Source organism: Cajanus cajan, chromosome 8 (assembly GCF_000230855.2).
Source record: "Cajanus cajan strain Asha chromosome 8, NIPB_CcT2T_4, whole genome shotgun sequence".
Lineage (NCBI taxonomy): Eukaryota > Viridiplantae > Streptophyta > Magnoliopsida > Fabales > Fabaceae > Cajanus > Cajanus cajan.
Window position 1 is genome coordinate 6,218,682 of NC_138524.1, and position 19,002 is coordinate 6,237,683.

At 35.0% G+C, this 19,002-nt stretch overlaps 4 protein-coding genes across 6 annotated transcripts; 3 read left to right on the forward strand and 1 right to left on the reverse strand.

Moving 5' to 3' along the window:
• Window positions 1–2,228: 2,228 nt before the first annotated feature.
• LOC109816313 (Major facilitator superfamily protein) lies at window positions 2,229–6,034 on the forward strand. Its single transcript, XM_020381264.3, has 14 exons — window positions 2,229–2,562; window positions 2,651–2,751; window positions 2,957–3,035; window positions 3,140–3,199; window positions 3,301–3,367; window positions 3,464–3,588; window positions 3,659–3,760; window positions 3,839–4,216; window positions 4,357–4,404; window positions 4,500–4,562; window positions 4,648–4,728; window positions 4,831–4,929; window positions 5,229–5,366; window positions 5,480–6,034. Exons 1-14 carry the CDS (start codon window positions 2,362–2,364, stop codon window positions 5,612–5,614), a joined length of 1,677 nt encoding a protein of 558 aa, XP_020236853.2. The 5' UTR covers window positions 2,229–2,361; the 3' UTR covers window positions 5,615–6,034.
• Window positions 6,035–6,466: 432 nt separating this feature from the next.
• LOC109816311 (low-temperature-induced protein) lies at window positions 6,467–8,959 on the reverse strand. Of its 3 annotated transcripts, XM_083062703.1 has the most exons (5): window positions 8,673–8,955; window positions 8,226–8,528; window positions 7,952–8,128; window positions 6,833–7,918; window positions 6,467–6,713 (listed from the first exon to the last, which is right to left on the reverse strand). In XM_083062703.1, exons 1-5 carry the CDS (start codon window positions 8,773–8,775, stop codon window positions 6,661–6,663), a joined length of 1,722 nt encoding a protein of 573 aa, XP_082918829.1. In that variant the 5' UTR covers window positions 8,776–8,955; the 3' UTR covers window positions 6,467–6,660. The 3 variants fall into 3 exon arrangements, with proteins under 3 accessions (XP_082918829.1, XP_082918828.1, XP_082918827.1); XM_083062702.1 differs by having other exon boundaries at window positions 6,833–8,128; window positions 8,226–8,525; window positions 8,673–8,959; XM_083062701.1 differs by having other exon boundaries at window positions 6,833–8,128.
• A 1,486-nt stretch (window positions 8,960–10,445) lies between these two features.
• On the forward strand, window positions 10,446–14,607 carry LOC109816309 (protein TOC75-3, chloroplastic). Its single transcript, XM_029274975.2, has 7 exons — window positions 10,446–11,516; window positions 11,607–11,819; window positions 11,916–12,023; window positions 12,116–12,367; window positions 12,461–12,709; window positions 13,632–13,886; window positions 13,983–14,607. The coding sequence occupies exons 1-7, from the start codon at window positions 10,593–10,595 to the stop codon at window positions 14,220–14,222; spliced, it is 2,241 nt and encodes a 746-aa protein (XP_029130808.1). The 5' UTR covers window positions 10,446–10,592; the 3' UTR covers window positions 14,223–14,607.
• A 1,158-nt stretch (window positions 14,608–15,765) lies between these two features.
• Window positions 15,766–17,833, forward strand: LOC109816318 (Tetratricopeptide repeat (TPR)-like superfamily protein). Its single transcript, XM_020381271.3, has one exon. It carries the CDS (start codon window positions 15,927–15,929, stop codon window positions 17,565–17,567), a length of 1,641 nt encoding a protein of 546 aa, XP_020236860.1. The 5' UTR covers window positions 15,766–15,926; the 3' UTR covers window positions 17,568–17,833.
• Window positions 17,834–19,002: the final 1,169 nt, after the last annotated feature.

Sequence of the window (19,002 nt, forward strand, 5' to 3'; positions counted from 1 at the left end):
TTATATGAGGTTACTGTATTGGAGAACAATCTAAAGAATTGAACCTAATTTTTGTCTCGGTGTTTTCTGTATTACTAATAACTTCCATTTTCTTATTTATTTATGGTAGATGAATGGTACAAAACCCAAAATCCATGGTTACTGCATGTTAACTGGGCGGGGAATAGGAACTTTCGTTGCTAAAAAGTGAATTGATTAAGAAAAACTAAATAACTTTCTAGAGGTATTGGTTGAGATTAGAAGCTTCAATCTTATAGCCTCCCTTAATCTCCAGTGTTGCTTCATTGAGATTTGAGAACCATAGGACATGGTTGCATGCGGCAGCCGAGATTACTGGCGGCAGTTAACTGCCATTCTTTTAGGCGGAATGGATTTTAAAGTTGGTATCTAATTTAGAATATCATTTAATAAGTTAAAAATTTGAAAGGCTTGATCTTTCATTTAGGAAGTATTTGAAAGGATTTCTTTAAATTGATGGAAGTACCTTGTTTTTTTCATACTTTTTACTTTTTTTTTATAAATTTTATTTCAATAATTTACTTAATGCAGTAAAAACAGATGCGAAGGTAAACTAAGGCTAAGGTCGTTTGAATAAGTTTTATATTTTTATAATTTATTATTTATTTTAAATAACCAAACATATTGAGATTACGCTTAAACCATATTTTATGTCAGATTCAAACATAATTTTATTTTACAAAAATCAATTACATTAACAACAATCGAATATTAAAATAATCTCTAAATTCAATTCATTTCAATCATGGATTTATTCCTATTCTCATGCAACATATGATCTATTTTTAGATTAAAAATATACAATATCGAAAATGAAATTCTCACTTTTCATACTCTTATTTATTTATTTTATAAAATGGAAGGTAAAAGCCCAATCAACTACAAGTGCATTTTATAGGATATTTTCAAATCCATGATATCCTTATAAAGGAACATAACACTACCACGTGGCGTATCCAAAAAATTCAATCCAATGTTGTGATTATGAGCCAAGGAAGCTAAGTAATCCTCGACAACAAGCAACCTAACTATTTTCATCATTTGCTTTAAAAGTGATACACACTGCTTCCGCATATAATAATAAAATTTTAAATTTAAACATGTTTTCGGTACTTATAAAATTAATAAGTTTTTATTTTTTTTTATCATTCTAAAATTTATAAACATTATTTTTTTATTTTTATAAAATAAGTAAATTTTAATTTTGATCTCTATAAAATATATATTTTTTATTTTCATTTCTCTAAAATCTAAACTAATTATTTTTAGTTTCTAATGATCATTTTAAGATGAATAAATAATATTTATTTTAAAGACCTATAAATTCTTTTAGAGGTGTTAAATATTAATATGATATTAGTAATGGTTGTAGGTAATATTTAAGATAATTACTTAAATTTTAATAAATAAAAATAATAGTTTTAATTTTATGGGATGAAAAACAAAGAATTTAAAAAAAAAACTAAAATCAAAATTTGCTAATTTTATAGGGAATGAAAACATATTTAAATCTAAAATTCATTTATCAACCATCTTAAATTATCCTCTTGTTTGTTACTAAATCTTTATTGTTTAATTGATACTTTCAATCAATCTTTGTTTTATATCTCTAAGTTGAATTTTTTTAAAATATTAATAATTAAAAATAATTTTATGTTGTTTTTCAAAAAAATAATTTTATATCATATTTTTTTTATGAATTTATAATTTAATTTATACATTTAAAATATATTATAATTTATATATTTGAAAATAAAAGAAATTACACGGAAATGTCATAAAAATGCTTGTACACTATGTCACTATATGTCTTTTCTATTTTTATACTAACTCTCCTAAATCTTAATTTTTTTAAAATACATTAATATTTCTTTCGTAAAAAAAATTTCTTAGATATTACTCAGGTCTCCCTTAATTATAAAAAGAGACTGTTGTAAGGAGATTGCAAAGTTTACCTTCGAAAATGTTTGTTTATCATAAATTTTAGTTTACTTATAAAATAATAATGTTTTTTTACACAAGGTAGTTGTTTTTATGGACGAAAACAGTTGTAGTATTCCAGAAAATTACATTAAGCGATGCATCTGACCACGTATTTCAAGTTTGGTTTCTTGTCTCTCTTGGTCAATATAGAACACAATGTTCCAAGTTCAATAATTATTTGACAAATATCTTGGTAATCTGATCGTGCTCCATACATCACACACGGGGGGCATTACTTTTCAACATTTAGAAACAGATAACAAAACCAAACCAAAGCTACGATGATTCCACGCACACTTCACAGTTCATACATAGTAATAATCAAACCCACACACATATTCTTTGTTCTCACTGCCTCTCATGGCATCAACTACTCTCTTCAGCTTCAGGCTCTCTCTGGTTAACCCACTGCACCATCAACCGATAAAGAGACCAAAAGCTCTACTCTCCTCTTCTCGCATCAATCCACGCCTCGTTTCTCCCATTAACAATCATTTGTCGCTCACACGTCTCACATATCCACTTATCCTATCTCGCTCTTCTCCTAACCGCAGATTCCACGTGAGGACTTCCTCCCCAAAAAATTAAAGAAAAGCTCATCAAAGTTCCATATTTTTAGTCTAATTTTGCTGAATAATCATATGGGCAGGTTGGAGTACAGAAAGAGTATTCTGATGGGGAAAGCTCCGAGTCGCTTGTTTCTGACACAACAAACCAAGAGGAATTCTCTTGGTCTTCTGTAATTCTTCCGTACGTTTCTGTCATTGTTCCTACATAGGAGAAGAGGGATGTTTTTGGAGGGAAAAGTGAAAGTTTGTCACTTAATGAATGTGTGCACGAGAAAAGCATCGAATATCAATCCTAGTTAGTTTAATGATCAAGCATTGTTAATTTTAAAATGTATAATCTGCTGATTTCCTGTTCCACTTAATCAGTATGTTATTTCAAAATCTAGGTTTGTGTTTCCTGCATTGGGTGGCTTGTTATTTGGTTATGATATTGGTGCCACCTCCGGTGCTACAATCTCACTGCAGGTAAATTTGTTCTTCAAATGTCTTTCAATTGAATTTTGTTCTATTTCTATTGTTAGTACAGTAACAAAATATTAATTTTTAATATTGTTGATTTGAATTCACAGTCACCTGATCTTAGCGGTATATCATGGTTCAATCTTTCTGCCGTTCAGCTTGGACTTGTGGTACGATTTCAGCATCACAGTTGGAAAACTTCTTGCAATTTTATGGGAAAGTTATTTGTCATCTGTACATTAGAATCTAATCGTTAAATTCAAACATATAGGTCAGTGGTTCCCTATATGGGGCTCTACTTGGCTCGCTTCTTGCATATGCCATAGCTGATTTCCTTGGTAAGTGCTTTGGTTGGTTACTTACATTATCCAACAACTGAAGCTTCTTTTTTAGATTGTTTCTTATTAAATCTATTAAGTTGGCTAAAACACTAGGGAGGAAGCGACAACTCATTGCTGCTGCCCTGTTGTATGTGTTTGGTGGTGTGATTACTGCCTATGCACCAGAACTTGGCGTGCTCTTAGCAGGAAGGCTACTTTATGGACTTGGTATAGGTTTGGTAGGATACTTTGACCTGTAACATTTTTTGCAATATTCTTGCACCATCTTACAAGTGAATTGCATTACAGGCCATGCATGGGGCTCCTTTATATATTGCGGAGACTTGTCCATCACAAATCCGTGGGACTCTAGTATCATTGAAAGAACTCTTCATTGTCCTGGGGATTCTGGTATTGCATTGTCTTTTATATATCTTTTATCAACTAAGGAATTTATTGAGGCGAGGACTGACCTTTTATGTTATGCAGCTGGGTTATTTTGTGGGTAGCTTTCTGATTAATACAGTTGGGGGATGGCGGTTCATGTATGGCTTTAGTGCTCCAGTCGCTGTATTAATGGGGCTTGGAATGTGGACTCTCCCCCCTTCTCCACGGTGGCTGCTTTTCAGAGCAGTGCAAGGAAAAGGTTCTTTTCAAGAATTGAAGGAAAAGGCAATTGTTTCCCTGAGCAAATTAAGGGGCCGACCAGCTGGTGACAAAGAATCTGAAAAGCAAATAGAAGAGACCCTTGTCTCATTAAAGTCTGCCTATGCAGATCAGGAATCAGAGGGGAATTTCTTAGAGGTGTTTCAGGGTCCCAATCTGAAAGCTTTCATAATTGGAGGGGGACTAGTGTTATTTCAGCAGGTAGGTCAACTTTGGTGCAATGAGTATGTTCATAATTGTCGTAATTGTTTTGTATATTTCAACTTTATTCATGTTATACTGAAGGAAATGTGGAGAAAATTTTCTGTATTTTTGTCTGATTAGTCACCTTATTATAATAGATAACAGGTCAACCAAGTGTTCTGTACTATGCAGGACCAATTCTTCAGGTACTTAATCCTTATATTCATTTCTACTTTGTTGTGACTGAATTTTTTTTTTCATTCTTGCTCACTTCGCATTATATTCTGTCATTTATATCTAGAGTGCTGGATTTTCTGCTGCATCTGATGCTACTAAAGTTTCAGTTGTTATTGGCTTATTCAAGGTATAACTAGTTTCATTTGTTCTTCCAAGTAAGAGGGACCACTTTGTGACACTGATTATAAACTTTGTGATTGATGAGACTGTAGTTACTAATGACTTGGATTGCTGTCCTAAAAGTTGATGATTTGGGGAGAAGACCTCTGCTGATTGGAGGCGTCAGTGGCATTGTAGGAATTCCATCACATATTAAACTAACAGATTCTTACTTTGCTGCAAGTCTGCAACTTGTCATATGCAAATGGTCATTTGGTTTTCTTTGATTTTTGTAGGCCATTTCTCTTGTTCTCCTTTCGGCTTATTATAAATTTCTTGGAGGGTTCCCACTTGTTGCTGTTGGAGCTTTACTTCTTTATGTTGGTTGCTACCAGGTAAATAAATTTCTTCTGGTCAGGTTTGGTCATTGACCCTGCTGCTTTCATTATCATATTCAACCTGGGGATAGACTTCGTCTTCAGTAGTATTCAATTAATATTAGCTATGCAATTTGGATACTAGAATATAGGTTGACATGAAGTCATTTAGAGACCTCTCTGTTTCAGAAAATGGAGAACCTTGCATTGCAACAAATAAATTTTTTTGATTTAATGTTGCTGTTGATCATGAGATCAACACAATGATTGATTGAATTACTGTGGCACATTTATGCCAAATTACATTTCCGTTGCAGATATCATTTGGGCCAATAAGTTGGCTAATGGTATCAGAGATCTTCCCTCTTCGCACTAGAGGAAAGGGGATAAGCCTGGCTGTACTTACCAACTTTGCTTCAAATGCTGTTGTCACCTTTGCCTTCTCCCCATTAAAGGTTTTAGATTTTTTACTTTCTTTTGTATTATTTTTCATTCAAGGTTAATTTATCATTTTTAACTTAGTCTGAATGCTCTTGAAGTTTATAATCTGCACTGACTTCTGCTGCAGGAGCTTCTAGGAGCAGAGAATCTTTTTCTCCTCTTTGGCGCTATTGCTCTTCTGTCACTTCTGTTCATTATATTTTCTGTCCCAGAGACAAAAGGCTTGAGTTTAGAAGATATAGAATCCAAAATCTTGAAGTGACAACTTAATCTAAACTAGCACTTTTTGATGTGAATGTTGTATATTATGGTGAGTCTGTCACCTTGTGCATATATCTCTAGCGTGGAATTTGATAGTAATGGTACCATTTGCAGTAAAGACGACGGAATTTTTAATCTCTAACGAGATACTCAAATCAAGGTTTTAGTGTTCATGATTCAATTGCCACGAGAGTTGCCATGTTAACGGAGGACCTATAACTGGGTACCAATCTTTTCAAGAAGAATATTACTAGTGTTAATACTTAATATTCTATATTTTGTTGACTGACAAAATTGTTAAGTGTTTCCTAATCTTCTGGTGACAAAGTTGTATCTCCTCTAATTTTGAAAGTGTTTAACCAATTAGTTGGGGATTATGTTGTAAGAAAAATATAGTGGCTTGTTTGTGCTTGTTTCTTGATTTGGTTGTGTAATGCAGCTGCAGTCTTGCAGTTTTGAAGCTAACTTGCTTTAATTCTAACCCTTGTGATTAGGATTCGGAGTACGTATCGTTCCTTATTGTTTATTGGCTCATATTTGCGTAACAATTTCGTGTGCATTCCTCACGAGTTGGACTATTTTTTTACCACCCAACACAATGCTTACTTTATTATTATTTAGTGGAGATCATTTCATGTGAGAAAATATAAACTGGGGAATTTTTTTGTGCATTTAGCGTTTCATTTTCTATTTTCGTATGGCTTTCCATTTAAGCTTGAAATAGCTATATGTTCTCTCAGATTTCCTCACCTCTCTTTGAGATTAGAACAAGGCTTTGTGTCGCATGATATGTAAAATCGGCAATATGCTATTAAGCAAAGATGTTTGAGATAACTACTAATACTGGTGAGTGTGAAAAAGAGGACAAATGCCTTAATTATAGCTCATAACTTTATATTCCGTGCCAACAAGATAAAAACTGAATGGTAATATGTAATGTAGAACAAATATATAACAAATACACGGAAATTATCTTTCCAGTCTAATTGTTGGGTACATCATAAAAAGATTGAACACAAAAATGTAGGAAACATGTTATGGAGGCTTTTAATTTGCCTGAAGAATTCGGCCATGGTTTTCTTCCTGAGCCACTTCATAGTCTGCATATTTAGAAAGACACAAGATGAATATGGAAACCAAAGGCGCTCAGATAGACATCATATTACAAAATTGCATGAAGAGGAGATAATAGTTAAAGAATTGGTATTTGTTATGTTACCTGCAGGTTGAGCATTGGTAGATACTGGGATTTGAGATGAAGTGCGATAAACGTTGGTAGATGATGCTGGCCTCTGAGATGAAGCACGAGTAGAGCTGGTAGATGATGCTGGCATCTGAGATGCGGCATGAGAAGCATTGGTAGATGATGCTGGCATTTGAGATGCAGCACGAGAAGCATTGGTAGATGCTGGCATTTGAGATGGAGAGCGAGGAGAAGTGTTGGGAGTGGTAGAAGCTGGGAATTGAGAAGACATGCGAGGAGTAGTAGTAGCACTAGTAGGAGTATTAGGATTAGATGTGTCTGTATATTTTGGTGATCCCTCAGTTCGGAGCAAAGAAGTTACAGCTTCTCTCACCTTCTCCATGACTCCTGCATCACCAGGAGTTCTTCTAGGACTCATTGCTTCAGATATCACCTGAGACAGTGCCTTCTCATCTTCCCCAGGCTCCAATTTGGTCATCAAGTACTCTTTCACCGACACACCCTTATCCCATATTTGTGCACTGGGGCTTGTGTTCTTCCCACTCGGTGGAGTAGTAACAGATGCAGGCGCTGTAGGAGTCACTGAAGGTGATGATGCAAAAGTTCGCGGAGAGCTTGAAGAAACTTGAGAGGGTACCTTTACAGGTACATGCGCAATAGGAGTCACTGGAGGTGATGGTGCAAAACTTCGCGGAGAGGTTGAAGAACCTCGCGAGAGTGCCTTTGCAGGAGCTGTACGTGGAGCAGCATATGACAAAGAAGCGTTATTAGTTGCTTTAGGTGTAACTGCTGCTGCTGCTGATGATGATGCAGTGTGATCACGATGATGCTCTGTAGGTTTGGAATTGGATTCAGCAAGGTTTTGAACTTTGGTGGTTATAGATTGAGCTTCATCTGGTGCTTCTATATGAACAGGTGCCAGTTTCCGTGACACGGTTTCAGTCGTTGTGATGGTTGGACCAGAAAGAGTATCAGCATTAGCATTTTTATTGGTATTATTATTAGTATTAGTATTAGTAACAGTAACAGAATTGGTGGTAGTAGCATTTGGATTGATTGTTGTTTTTGCAGGTTGTGTTGTTGTTGTTGTTGATGTTGCAGGTTGTGTTGTTGTTGTTGTTGTTGATGTTGCAGGTTGTGGTGTTGTTTTTTTCTTAGATATGGAACGGTTTAGTGTCTTTTCTAGATCTTGTTCCACCATGTGTTTGTCACTGGTAGATATAAAATGCCTCTCAGGGGTTACTGGATTTGCTCTTGGACTTGGATGCTGCCTTGCATTTCCTTTTACAGGAGTCTTCTCCGATTCGTAAACTGAAACGTTAATAATTTGAGACAAGAGTTATAGATGTGAAGGACAGAGAAATATGTTTGAGAAAATTAATGAAGGGAATGATGTTAATTGGATTACCAGGAGGTCCTTGGTATTCAGCTTCGTCCTCTGCTCCATCAGCTTCTAAACCAGTAGCTGATGAGGGACTACTGACGTTGCCGTCCTCGTGTTTCTTCTTGCTGAGGCTGTGGCGTAACTTCTTGGCCTTCTCCTTGACTTTGGTGAGAACTGATTTCTTCTGACTCTGGCCATGATCTTCTTCTGAGTCATGGTGCCTCAACCTTTGGAAGAATGGGGACGAGGGGGAAGAAGAGTGGGTGGACGAGGTAGACGAGCACGTGGAAAAGGTTGGTGACTGCTTAGACTTGGAAGCTTCTCCTGCTGTGCTAAGTGCTAACTAATTAGAAATCATGATTCATGACAACTATTATTTGATCCACATATTTAGTCATATAAATTCTCTTGGTAAGAATTACATGATGATTATGGTTTGGCTGAAGGCATATAAGATAAGAAAAGGATTACCTCGGAGGAGTTGTTCCATGGTATGGATTGTAGCCGGAGTTTTGGATGAAGCATCAATCTGTCTCTGAGGGCGTTCGAGTTCAGCCATATTTCTCTCTATCATTTCCTGGATCGCAATTTCTCTAAACCTTGGGACAAGTCTTTCTTTTTTATATTTGTTCTTTACGTGGATAATATGAGGCAGAGATTGAACGCAAATTAATGAAGCCTGGTCGTGCAATTGTTTCCGGGCTTCTTGCACTACGCAACCGTTCAGTTCCTCCAATCGACTCCTTTTCTACACGTGTACACACACTAACCATTTTGCTTCCTACTAATCCTCAAATAACTACAAACTCTTTTCCTCATATAGTTATTTGACCAGGCAAAGACGCCAAAAATCGTTCAACATCTTCCACTCTAATGTACATCCTTCAACAAACTCAACGTTCAAATTCTGTGAGCAAAATACAAACTAACTCAAATGCCCTATGTAAATAACAATTATAAACCTAAATAAATAAAGATTGACGGCTAAAATTGTGTGGATTTAAATTTCGCAACACTTTATATAAAAGAATTTTAATATAGAGTGCATAATTTTTTAAAAAGTGGGGATATAATATATAATTGGAGTTTATATATGATAGGTCCTAACATTCGTAGCTACAATATTCTCAATGGGACATGTTGCTAGGTTTATTTATTTATTTATTTTATAAAAAATATTTATTCACATAAGTGATGTGCATTACTCTAAGAGCATGTTTAGTTTAATGTTTTCCCTCTTTTTGAATCTATATATACGAATACCATATATATATATATATATATATATATATATAAAGATAAAACAATTATATAAATATGTGTAATGTGAATATAATAATCCTATAAATGTAAACTATACAATTCAAGTTGTCAGTCAAATAATTAATATTATCTACACAAGAACCAACTTAAAAGGTAGTCATCAAAAAAATATCCAATTTCAACTCTCTTGATTGACCTCCATTGTATAATTCCACACTTATCTCTATCGTACTTTCATATCATATATGATTATCGCAATTCAAATCATATAAAAACATGTAAAAATAAACTAAAGTTTAAAATATATATATATATATATACATATATATATATATATATATATATATATATATATATCATACAACATAGATCATCAACAATTTTAATACATCATAATCACACCTTGATGTAAAATGTTTTTTTTTACTAAAAGCTCACGTCCTTTGAACACAAGCTTTCTAATAAATAAAAAAAATACAAGCTTTTTAAAATCTCAATAATATCTTACTTATGATTTATTCTCTCTATTTTTTTATTTTAAACAAAAAGAGAAATATATTTCTTATTCTTAAATTTAAGCAAATTTAACTACTTTTGTATTATTTAATGATACTTTTTAAATATCTTTTCTTTAATACATGATCTTTTAATTACACTATTTATTTTAACATTTATAATAAGAACAATTTATAAAGAATCTTATAAAAAATAATTTTTTTTAATATAAATGACTAATTTTATTAATATGCTAAAATCAATTATTTTTGTTTGTAATAGAGAATAGAGGAGGTAGTATATAAAGTTTTGTATTTAAAAATTTTAAAAAATATTTATAACACAATTCAATCTATTGTTATTGCATGTTTTAGGTTTTTAACTTTTAATATAATTTTAAAAATAAAACATGTTAAATTAATCTTATAAATAAATTAATGTCAGAAGAATTTAAATACTAAAAGTAGCAAAGAAAAATCGTGAGATATTTTGGCTTGTTACAGGTTGGTCTCTTTTTTCTTACATGCAAATGCAATGCAAATCGCCAAACAATGATTGCATTCTGATTCTGTTACGGAGCGTACAAGAGAAGAAAAAACAGTTGCAGTCATCGTCCTCACTTGCTCACACACCATGTTTTCTTCTAACACCTTCACCACTCCGCATCCTCCTTGCCTCAGCAGTTTCAGGCCCTCTTCTTCCTCCAAACGTCGCTTCTCCATCAAAACCCTCGCCACCGGCGGAGCAGGAGGGAACACCGGCGGCGGAGGCCGAGGAAACACCAGCACCGGTGGCAGCGGCGAAGGTTCATTCTGGTCGAGGCTTCTCTCTCCTGCAGCATCCGCTCTCTCCGACGAACCGGAACCACGTGAATGGGATTCGCACGGCCTCCCGGCCAACATCGTGGTTCAGCTGAACAAACTGAGCAGCTTCAAGAGGTACAAAATCTCAGAGATCGCATTCTTTGACCTTGTCCGAAAAGCGAACGTTGGAAAGGAGGATTCGTTTTCGGAGATGGTGAGGCTCCGTGCCGGAAGCGTGTATACCAAGGCACAGCTCCAGACGGAGCTGAAAACCCTAGCTTCATGCGGAATGTTCGAGAAAGTCGAAATGGAGGGAAAAACCAAAGCAGACGGGTCAGTAGCCTTGACCGTATCGTTCAAGGAGAAAACGTGGCCGTCAGCGGAACAGTTCCGTTGCATTGCGATAACGGAGAGGTTGGAGGATGATTACCTAAGGAAAGTTGAAAACCCTAGGCCTTGTCTTTTGCCTATGACGGTGCAACGTGATATCGTGGACATGCTTATTCGGAGTCGGGGGACGATGAGTGCCAGGTTGTTGCGGAGGATAAGTCACACTGTCCATAAGTGGTACAACGATGAAGGGTATCTTTGGGCGAATGTGGTTAATTTGGGGAAGCTTGATATGGAAGAGATTGTTTGTGAGGTTGTGGAAGGGGATATTACTAAGTTGAGTATTCAGTTTCTGGATAAGTTTGGCAATGTTGTTGAAGGGAACACTCGGATTCCTGTTGTGCAAAGGCAATTTCCCATGCATGTATGTAGTTGTTTTGTCCCTATACACTTGTGTTTGATTTGTTTTTATTTGGTTAATGAATTTTTGTGTTGGATTGGATTGGATTGATAGTTTCAGCCAGGGTACGTTTATAACAATGAGGTTGGGAAGCAAGTTTTGAGGAACTTGTATTCGCTCGGGTTGTTTTCCAATGTGGAAGTGAAACCGTTGCCTGATGTGGGAGGAGTAGTTGTTGAGGTTAATCTTACAGAGAATGACCACAAAAACGTTGCTCTTGATACTGAGTGGAACATTGTCCCTGAAGGAAGAGAGTTTCCGATTTTGGTATTTTTCCTCTGTTGAATTGGATATATGTGTACCATGGAAATTTAATTGGCTGCTTGATTGATGAATAGTTTATTTTTGCAAATGTTTGCACAGGATTCGGTCCACGTGGGAGGGACTGTTAGATTAAACCATCGGAATTTGCAAGGGATGAATAGATCTTTTCATGCTTCAGTGACAACTAACAACATCTTCAAACCTCAGGTATTCCATGCATGCGTTTTTATAGGAGTAGTTTATTTTCTCATCAATGGTAAGTGTTGGAATTTTGTAAAATTCTGGGGGAATGTCTGTAGGATGACCTTTCATTTAAGTTCGAGTATGAACATCCATATTTGGATGGTGTACATAATCCAAGGGACCGTACTCTCCGTGTGAGCTGTTTCAATAGCAGAAAGGTGAGCCCGGTATTCACTGGGGGAACATGGATAAACAATGTGCCTCCAATATGGGTGGATCGTGCTGGCATTAAAGCCAATATCACAGAGATAGTTTTCCCACAATTCTTGTTTTGGCTGTTAGGAGGTATTAAAGCCAATATCACAGAGGTAGTTTTCCCACAATTCTTGTCGTGGTTATTTGGGCTGTTGGGAGGTATTTTACTCTTAAATTTTATTTTTTTTATCTTGTTTGCCAAGCAGAATTTCACACGCCAGAGTAAATTCACTTATGGATTAGTCATGGAAGAGATAACAACGCGTGATGAGAGGCGTGATATCCGTGCCAATGGTCTAAGAGTTTTGCCTAGAGGAAGATTTAGTGCAGGAGGACTACCAACCACCCTCAGTGGTACTGGTACCGACAGGATGGTAGTTTTACAAACAAATATTACTTGTGATAGCACAATGTCTGTGAATGGAACTATAGTTGGTAACAGGAGTGTGTTCCAGGTGACTCTCATCTTACAGTCATTTTTGTTGATGTTGTTATATTTGGAAGATACTCTCAGCATCTTTCGTTTTGGTAAATATAAATTATAGATTTTAGTATCTACCAAAAAAACATACATACATAAATTTTAGTGGGGTCTTGTTAATTTATGGAGATACCATAACGGAATTGAATTTTTCAAATGCTTTATTCTTTTAATCATAATTGTCAATAGCGTGCTATAGCGGCAGCATAGTGGTGCATAGCCGCCCCGGATGCTACATAGCATTTCTCTTCACTCAGTACTCATTGTTCTCATTCTTCTCTTTGTTCTATATTCTCTTTTTATTATGTCACCCATCTGAGTATCTGGGTTTTTGTTTCTGGTCATCTACCAACCAAAGATCGAAAACCATTTACTCTTTTTTTTTTCTCTAACTCTTTGATTAGTCATGGTCATGGGCATTCTTTATTTCTACTTTACCGAAAACCTTTTTTTTTTCTTGATTAATGTTTATGAACATTTAAAGTTATTTTGAGTATTTTTAATTATTTGTAATTAGAATGAATTATAGAAGCTATATAAAAAATTTCAAAGTAGAAGTTAACCGCAATGCACTATATATACCACTCTAACGTTTTTCGGCTCAAATGCTAAGCACCATTATCCGGGGTTGATGAATATCCTTTTAATATTGTAGCTTCGAATCTGTATCTCAAATATGAATTCAAATTTTGTTGGGCCTTCAAAAATTTTGACTGGAATTGTACCCAATCGAAAATATTTATAACAAATGTTGTACCTAATTTTGTTTTTCTAGTTTAGAAACTGGTCAACATTGTTGTAACTTTGAGAACAAGAAATTTACGTTTTCTTAATATATGATCTTGAAGTATGCCATGTTAAGTTATATGTTGACAGTTACTCTATACAAACTGCAGATAGATCAGGCCATTGGCATTAGCACCCAGTTATCGTTCTCTAATCGTCACCAGTTAACTATGACTCAATTTATCCAGTTGAGGTCTACGGAGGAAGGGGCTGGTAAACCACCACCACCGGTGCTTGTCCTTCATGGCCACTATGGTGGTTGTGTAGGTGACCTTCCAAGTTATGATGCTTTTACCCTTGGGGGCCCTTATTCTGTAAGGGGTTTCAGAATGGGTGAGATTGGAGCAGCACGGAACATCCTTGAGGTAATAAGACTATGCATTTTATTGAAATATGATACCATTTTATACATTATCCACTAAATGTACGTAGAACTATCTGAGTTCTTGTTCTTTCTGCAGCTAGCAGCTGAGTTATGGATACCCATCAAAGGACAATACGTGTATGTATTTGCAGAACACGGCAATGATCTGGGAAGTTCAAAGGGTGTCCAAGGGAATCGTACGCAAGTCTATAGGCCGATGGGTCATGGGTCGTCTTATGGTGTTGGGATCAAGCTTGGTATAGTGAGAGCAGAATATGCTGTCAATCTTAATTCAGGAACAGATGCAGCGTTTTTGCATTTTGGAGAGAGATTTTGAGGAGCATATTTTGTCCTCACCAAAATGCAAAAATGTTGCACCTGTTCCTGAATTATGATTGACAGCATATCTTGCTCAAACTTATCCCAACATCATAAGACGACACATGACCATTAGCCTATAGACTTGCGTAGGATTCCCTTTCACATCCTCTGAACTTCCGTCGACTAGATAAAGAAAAAGGTCATCATACACCGAATATTATTCTTTTTTGTTTGCAAAATAAATCTTTCAGCCAGAGACGTTGATAATATTGCAAGTAGTTTCATAAATGCTTAAACCTAATTGTTTAATTTCTCACGGATAAAAGGAAACGAGTGAACTGGGTATGGGTTAAATAAGAATTCTCCAGGTTGGGGTATGTTTGTGCGAGATGCCCCTTGTATATACATGAGATGCAAATTCCCGCTCCACAATAAATTATTAGATGATACGAAACATCGTGATAATTCTTTTACGTAAATTAAAAAACTTGAATATGTACTACCTAAAGACCAGGAATATGGATGTTAGTGAGTGATTACCAAATAATTTCTTCCATCCCACTCCAACTGAGAGAACCTACAACATCCAATTTAAGAAAATGGAACTTCTCTTTCAAACGAATCATATGGGGAAAAAAAGTTAAAATGCCAGAGCATTTAATGTTTTCTGTCTGTTGTCCAGTCCCTCTTTTATTCAATGGTTCTGAAAATGAGAATCCATACATTCAGAATTACACCATATAATAGAACATATAACTTATGAATCAGAAAACTAGCTAAGGCAGACTAGAAGAAATATGCCAGAATTCTCATCATACAATTAAGTGACAAATCAGATGTGTGCCAAGAAGTTTGTAAATGATCCCTAAAATTATCTTAGTTGCCCATCCCATTTGCAAAGGTATATATTTTTCAGGTCAATTTAAGGTTTGATGTATATATTTTTTCATCTACGAAATTTAAAATTTATATTTTTAATCTCTAAAATATAAAAAAAAAAACATATATTTTGATATTTCAAATTAAAATTTATTATTTTAATTCTCATAATTTTAAAAATATTAATTTAATCTTTATTATTATAACCGATAGTAACAAACTAAAAAACATTAAAATAATATTTGAGGAATTAAAATAATGTTTTTAAAAAAAATTATAGGACTAAAAATATAAAAAAGAAATTTGTGCGTGGACATAGTTTAACTCCAAGCAGTGTTCTAAAATTAATAATTAAAGATTAATTTATACTTTTGACATATAACTTTTATTAATGGAACATTATTTTAACATGAAAAAAAAAAAACTTAAGATGTCGACCTTAAATTTGAGAAACAAAATAATATATACGTCACATTACAATGAGATTATGAATACTATTTTATCTTTTAACACAAATCTGCATACAAAAAGAATATAAAACACAAGGGAATTTAATATTGAATTTATAAATAAAAAAAATGAAATAAACCGTGGCAATTTTTGCAATTATAAAATCTAAAACACTATTAAAATTAAATTTTAACTATCAAGCGATTTTAAATTGTTAGTGTACATATACTTACAATACCCAAAATAAATGTATTACTAGTAATAATTTTTAGAATCTATTGGTCGAATATGAAATGGTAATAAAGCAATCAAACAGTAATGAGAAGAAGGTGCGGTTTTATTTTTGAAAACTAATAACCCAGTAGCTATTTCAAGTAGCTGAGTTAATGCTATGCATGGGCTACTCAGAAGCAGAATTCCCAAGAGCAACGGCATCATCAACCGTCGATTTTTCCGATCAGAACCCGAATCCTATGCTCAACTCATCAATATATACGCTCGCGATCGAGCGTTTCACCTTGGCAAGAAGCTTCACGCCCACCTAATCACCAACGGCTTTGCTCGTTTCAACCTCATTGCTTCCAACCTCGTGTCCCTTTACGCATGCTGTGGCCAACTCTCCCACGCGCGGAAACTGTTCGACAAAATTCCCACAACAAATGTTCGCCGCTGGATCGCCCTCATTGCCACGTGCGCTCGATGTGGCTTCTACCATCATGCTCTTGCCGTGTTTTCTGAGATGAGATCCGAACAAGGGCTTACACCCAATTACGCGTTCGTCATCCCAAGCGTTCTCAAAGCTTGCGGCCACGTAGGGGATCAAATCACCGGAGAGAAAATTCATGGCTTCATTTTGAAGTGTTCGTTTGAACTTGATTCTTTTGTGTCCAGTTCCTTAATTGTAATGTACTCCAAGTGCGCGAAAGTTGAGGATGCACGCAAGGTGTTTGATGGGATGTCTGTGAAAGACACGGTGGCTCTAAATGCTATTATTGCTGGGTACGTTCAACAGGGTGCTGCTAATGAGGCGCTTGGTTTGGTGAAAAGTATGAAGTTGATGGGTTTGAAGCCAAATGTGGTGACATGGAACTCTTTGATATCCGGTTTTTCGCAGAAAGGTGACCAAGGAATGGTGTCTGAGATTTTTGGGTTGATGATTGCAGATGGGGTGGAACCCGATGTGGTTTCATGGACTTCTGTTATATCTGGTTTTGTACAGAATTTTCGTAATAAGGAAGCATTTGATACGTTTAAGCAAATGTTGAGTCATGGGTTCTGCCCAACATCGGCTACTATCAGCACCCTTTTGCCTGCTTGTGCCACTGCAGCAAGAGTTAGGGTTGGGAGAGAGATTCATGGCTATGCTTTGGTGACTGGGGTGGAGGAAGATATATATGTAAGGAGTGCTCTTGTTGACATGTATGCAAAATGTGGGTTCATTTCTGAAGCGACGAGTTTGTTTAGTAGGATGGCAGAGAAGAACACTGTTACATGGAACTCTATCATTTTTGGTTTTGCAAATCATGGGTATTGCAAAGAAGCTATTGAGCTCTTCAATCAGATGGAGAAGGAAGGGGCAGCCAAGCTGGATCATTTAACTTTCACGGCAGCTCTCACTGCATGCAGTCATGATGGAGATATTGAACTTGGGCAGAGGCTGTTCAAGATTATGCAAGAAAAATACGGTATTGAGCCAAGACTGGAGCATTATGCGTGCATGGTGGATCTCCTTGGTCGAGCAGGGAAACTTGTTGAAGCATATGGCATGATCAAGACGATGCCTGTTGAACCTGATTTGTATGTGTGGGGTGCATTACTAGCTGCTTGTAGAAATCATGGGCATGTGGAGCTTGCAGAAGTGGCTGCTATGCATTTGATGGAATTAGAGCCCGAGAGTGCTGCAAACCGTCTTCTGTTGTCTAGCGTATATGCCGATGCTGGCAAATGGGGAAAGGTTGAGAGGATCAAGAAAAGGATAAAGAAGGGAAAACTCAGAAAACTTCAAGGTTTGAGTTGGATAGATAATTTATAATATTATAGGTTGGTAAGGGGCCTTGGGTTTGGCTTCTTCATTAAGAACAGAATGACACATCCAACGAATTAATTTTGGATGTATCGATTGGTGCTCCTCGTGAGGCGACAGCTCCATAAGATGCACCATTGGACCTAAACAATATCTTGTCAATATGCCTTCATCCTTTTTTGATACAGTGGAATAGATGAAAGGAAAGGGAGAGGAATAGCACCATTTCATTGTCTGGATAATATATTTTATAATGGATTAGATAGTTCCATACATATCAAATTCGAGGTTAAGAAAGAAGGCATTGAATGAATGGAAGTATCATTCCATTCCATCCCTTGAGCAATGTTTGGATTGATAAAAAAAAAAAGGATGGAAAAGAAAGAAATGAAATTAAACGATACAAGATATTTTTCTTTTGACTGTTAAAAATATGATATGATTTTTTTATAATTAATATTAATTATTAATTATTATGTTAATAAGAGAATTCGAATCATCTTTAAATTACTAGAGCACCTTATAACTCCAAAATATAATATGATATGATGTAACGGAATAGAATTTCATTTTATTAATTAATTTTTCTTCTTATCTTCCAATTTGGGAAGTATGGATGGAGATAGTCATTTTTTCTGTTCTATTATAAAAATATTCATATATGAAATAACAACTTTATTGTAACTTTTTTATATAATTTTGTCTTGTTTCATTTCATTTATCACTAAGAACAAATTCTTAATTATATATTCTCATTTTAAACAAGAAAAATTTTAATAATATAATTTAACAATCTTATCAATAAGTTTGTTTTTTTTAATGATTGTATTATTTTTAGAATTATAGACGAATAATAATTTGCTTGTGAGTATGTTCAAATGCAATCCAATTCAATTACGATTTAATAAGTTATTTGATTAGGTTGAGAATATTTTAACTCGTCTAATTATAATTGAGTTTTGGTTAATGAATTTCTAATCCAACTTGACCTAATCTAAAATAAATAATAATAAATGCTAATTATAGTTAAGACATGCATTGACTATATAATTTATAGTAATATTAGTTGAGGCCATAGTTTTAAGAACTAGCTCACACCAGATTAGCTTGGTGGTGCAATCAATCCAAGTTTCTCACTAGGTTGGACGTGCCACTAATTGATGTAATTCGACTAATTTACTAAACAAATCAATGAACTAAACGTTCGCTGATTGAGTTAAATTTTAGCAAAACAATAACAAAATGGCTGGAGGTAGAATTCAAACCATGGTACTATTGGTTGAGGACCATTTGCTTGATCACTAAGCCTCTCAATTTTATGTTCATATATTTGACAAACATAATATATACTTAAATTATATTATATTTTATTCATTTCAATTCTTGCAGCTTATTATCTCTTTCGAGTCATCTAATGGTCTGCGTTTTAAAATTATGCTTAAAA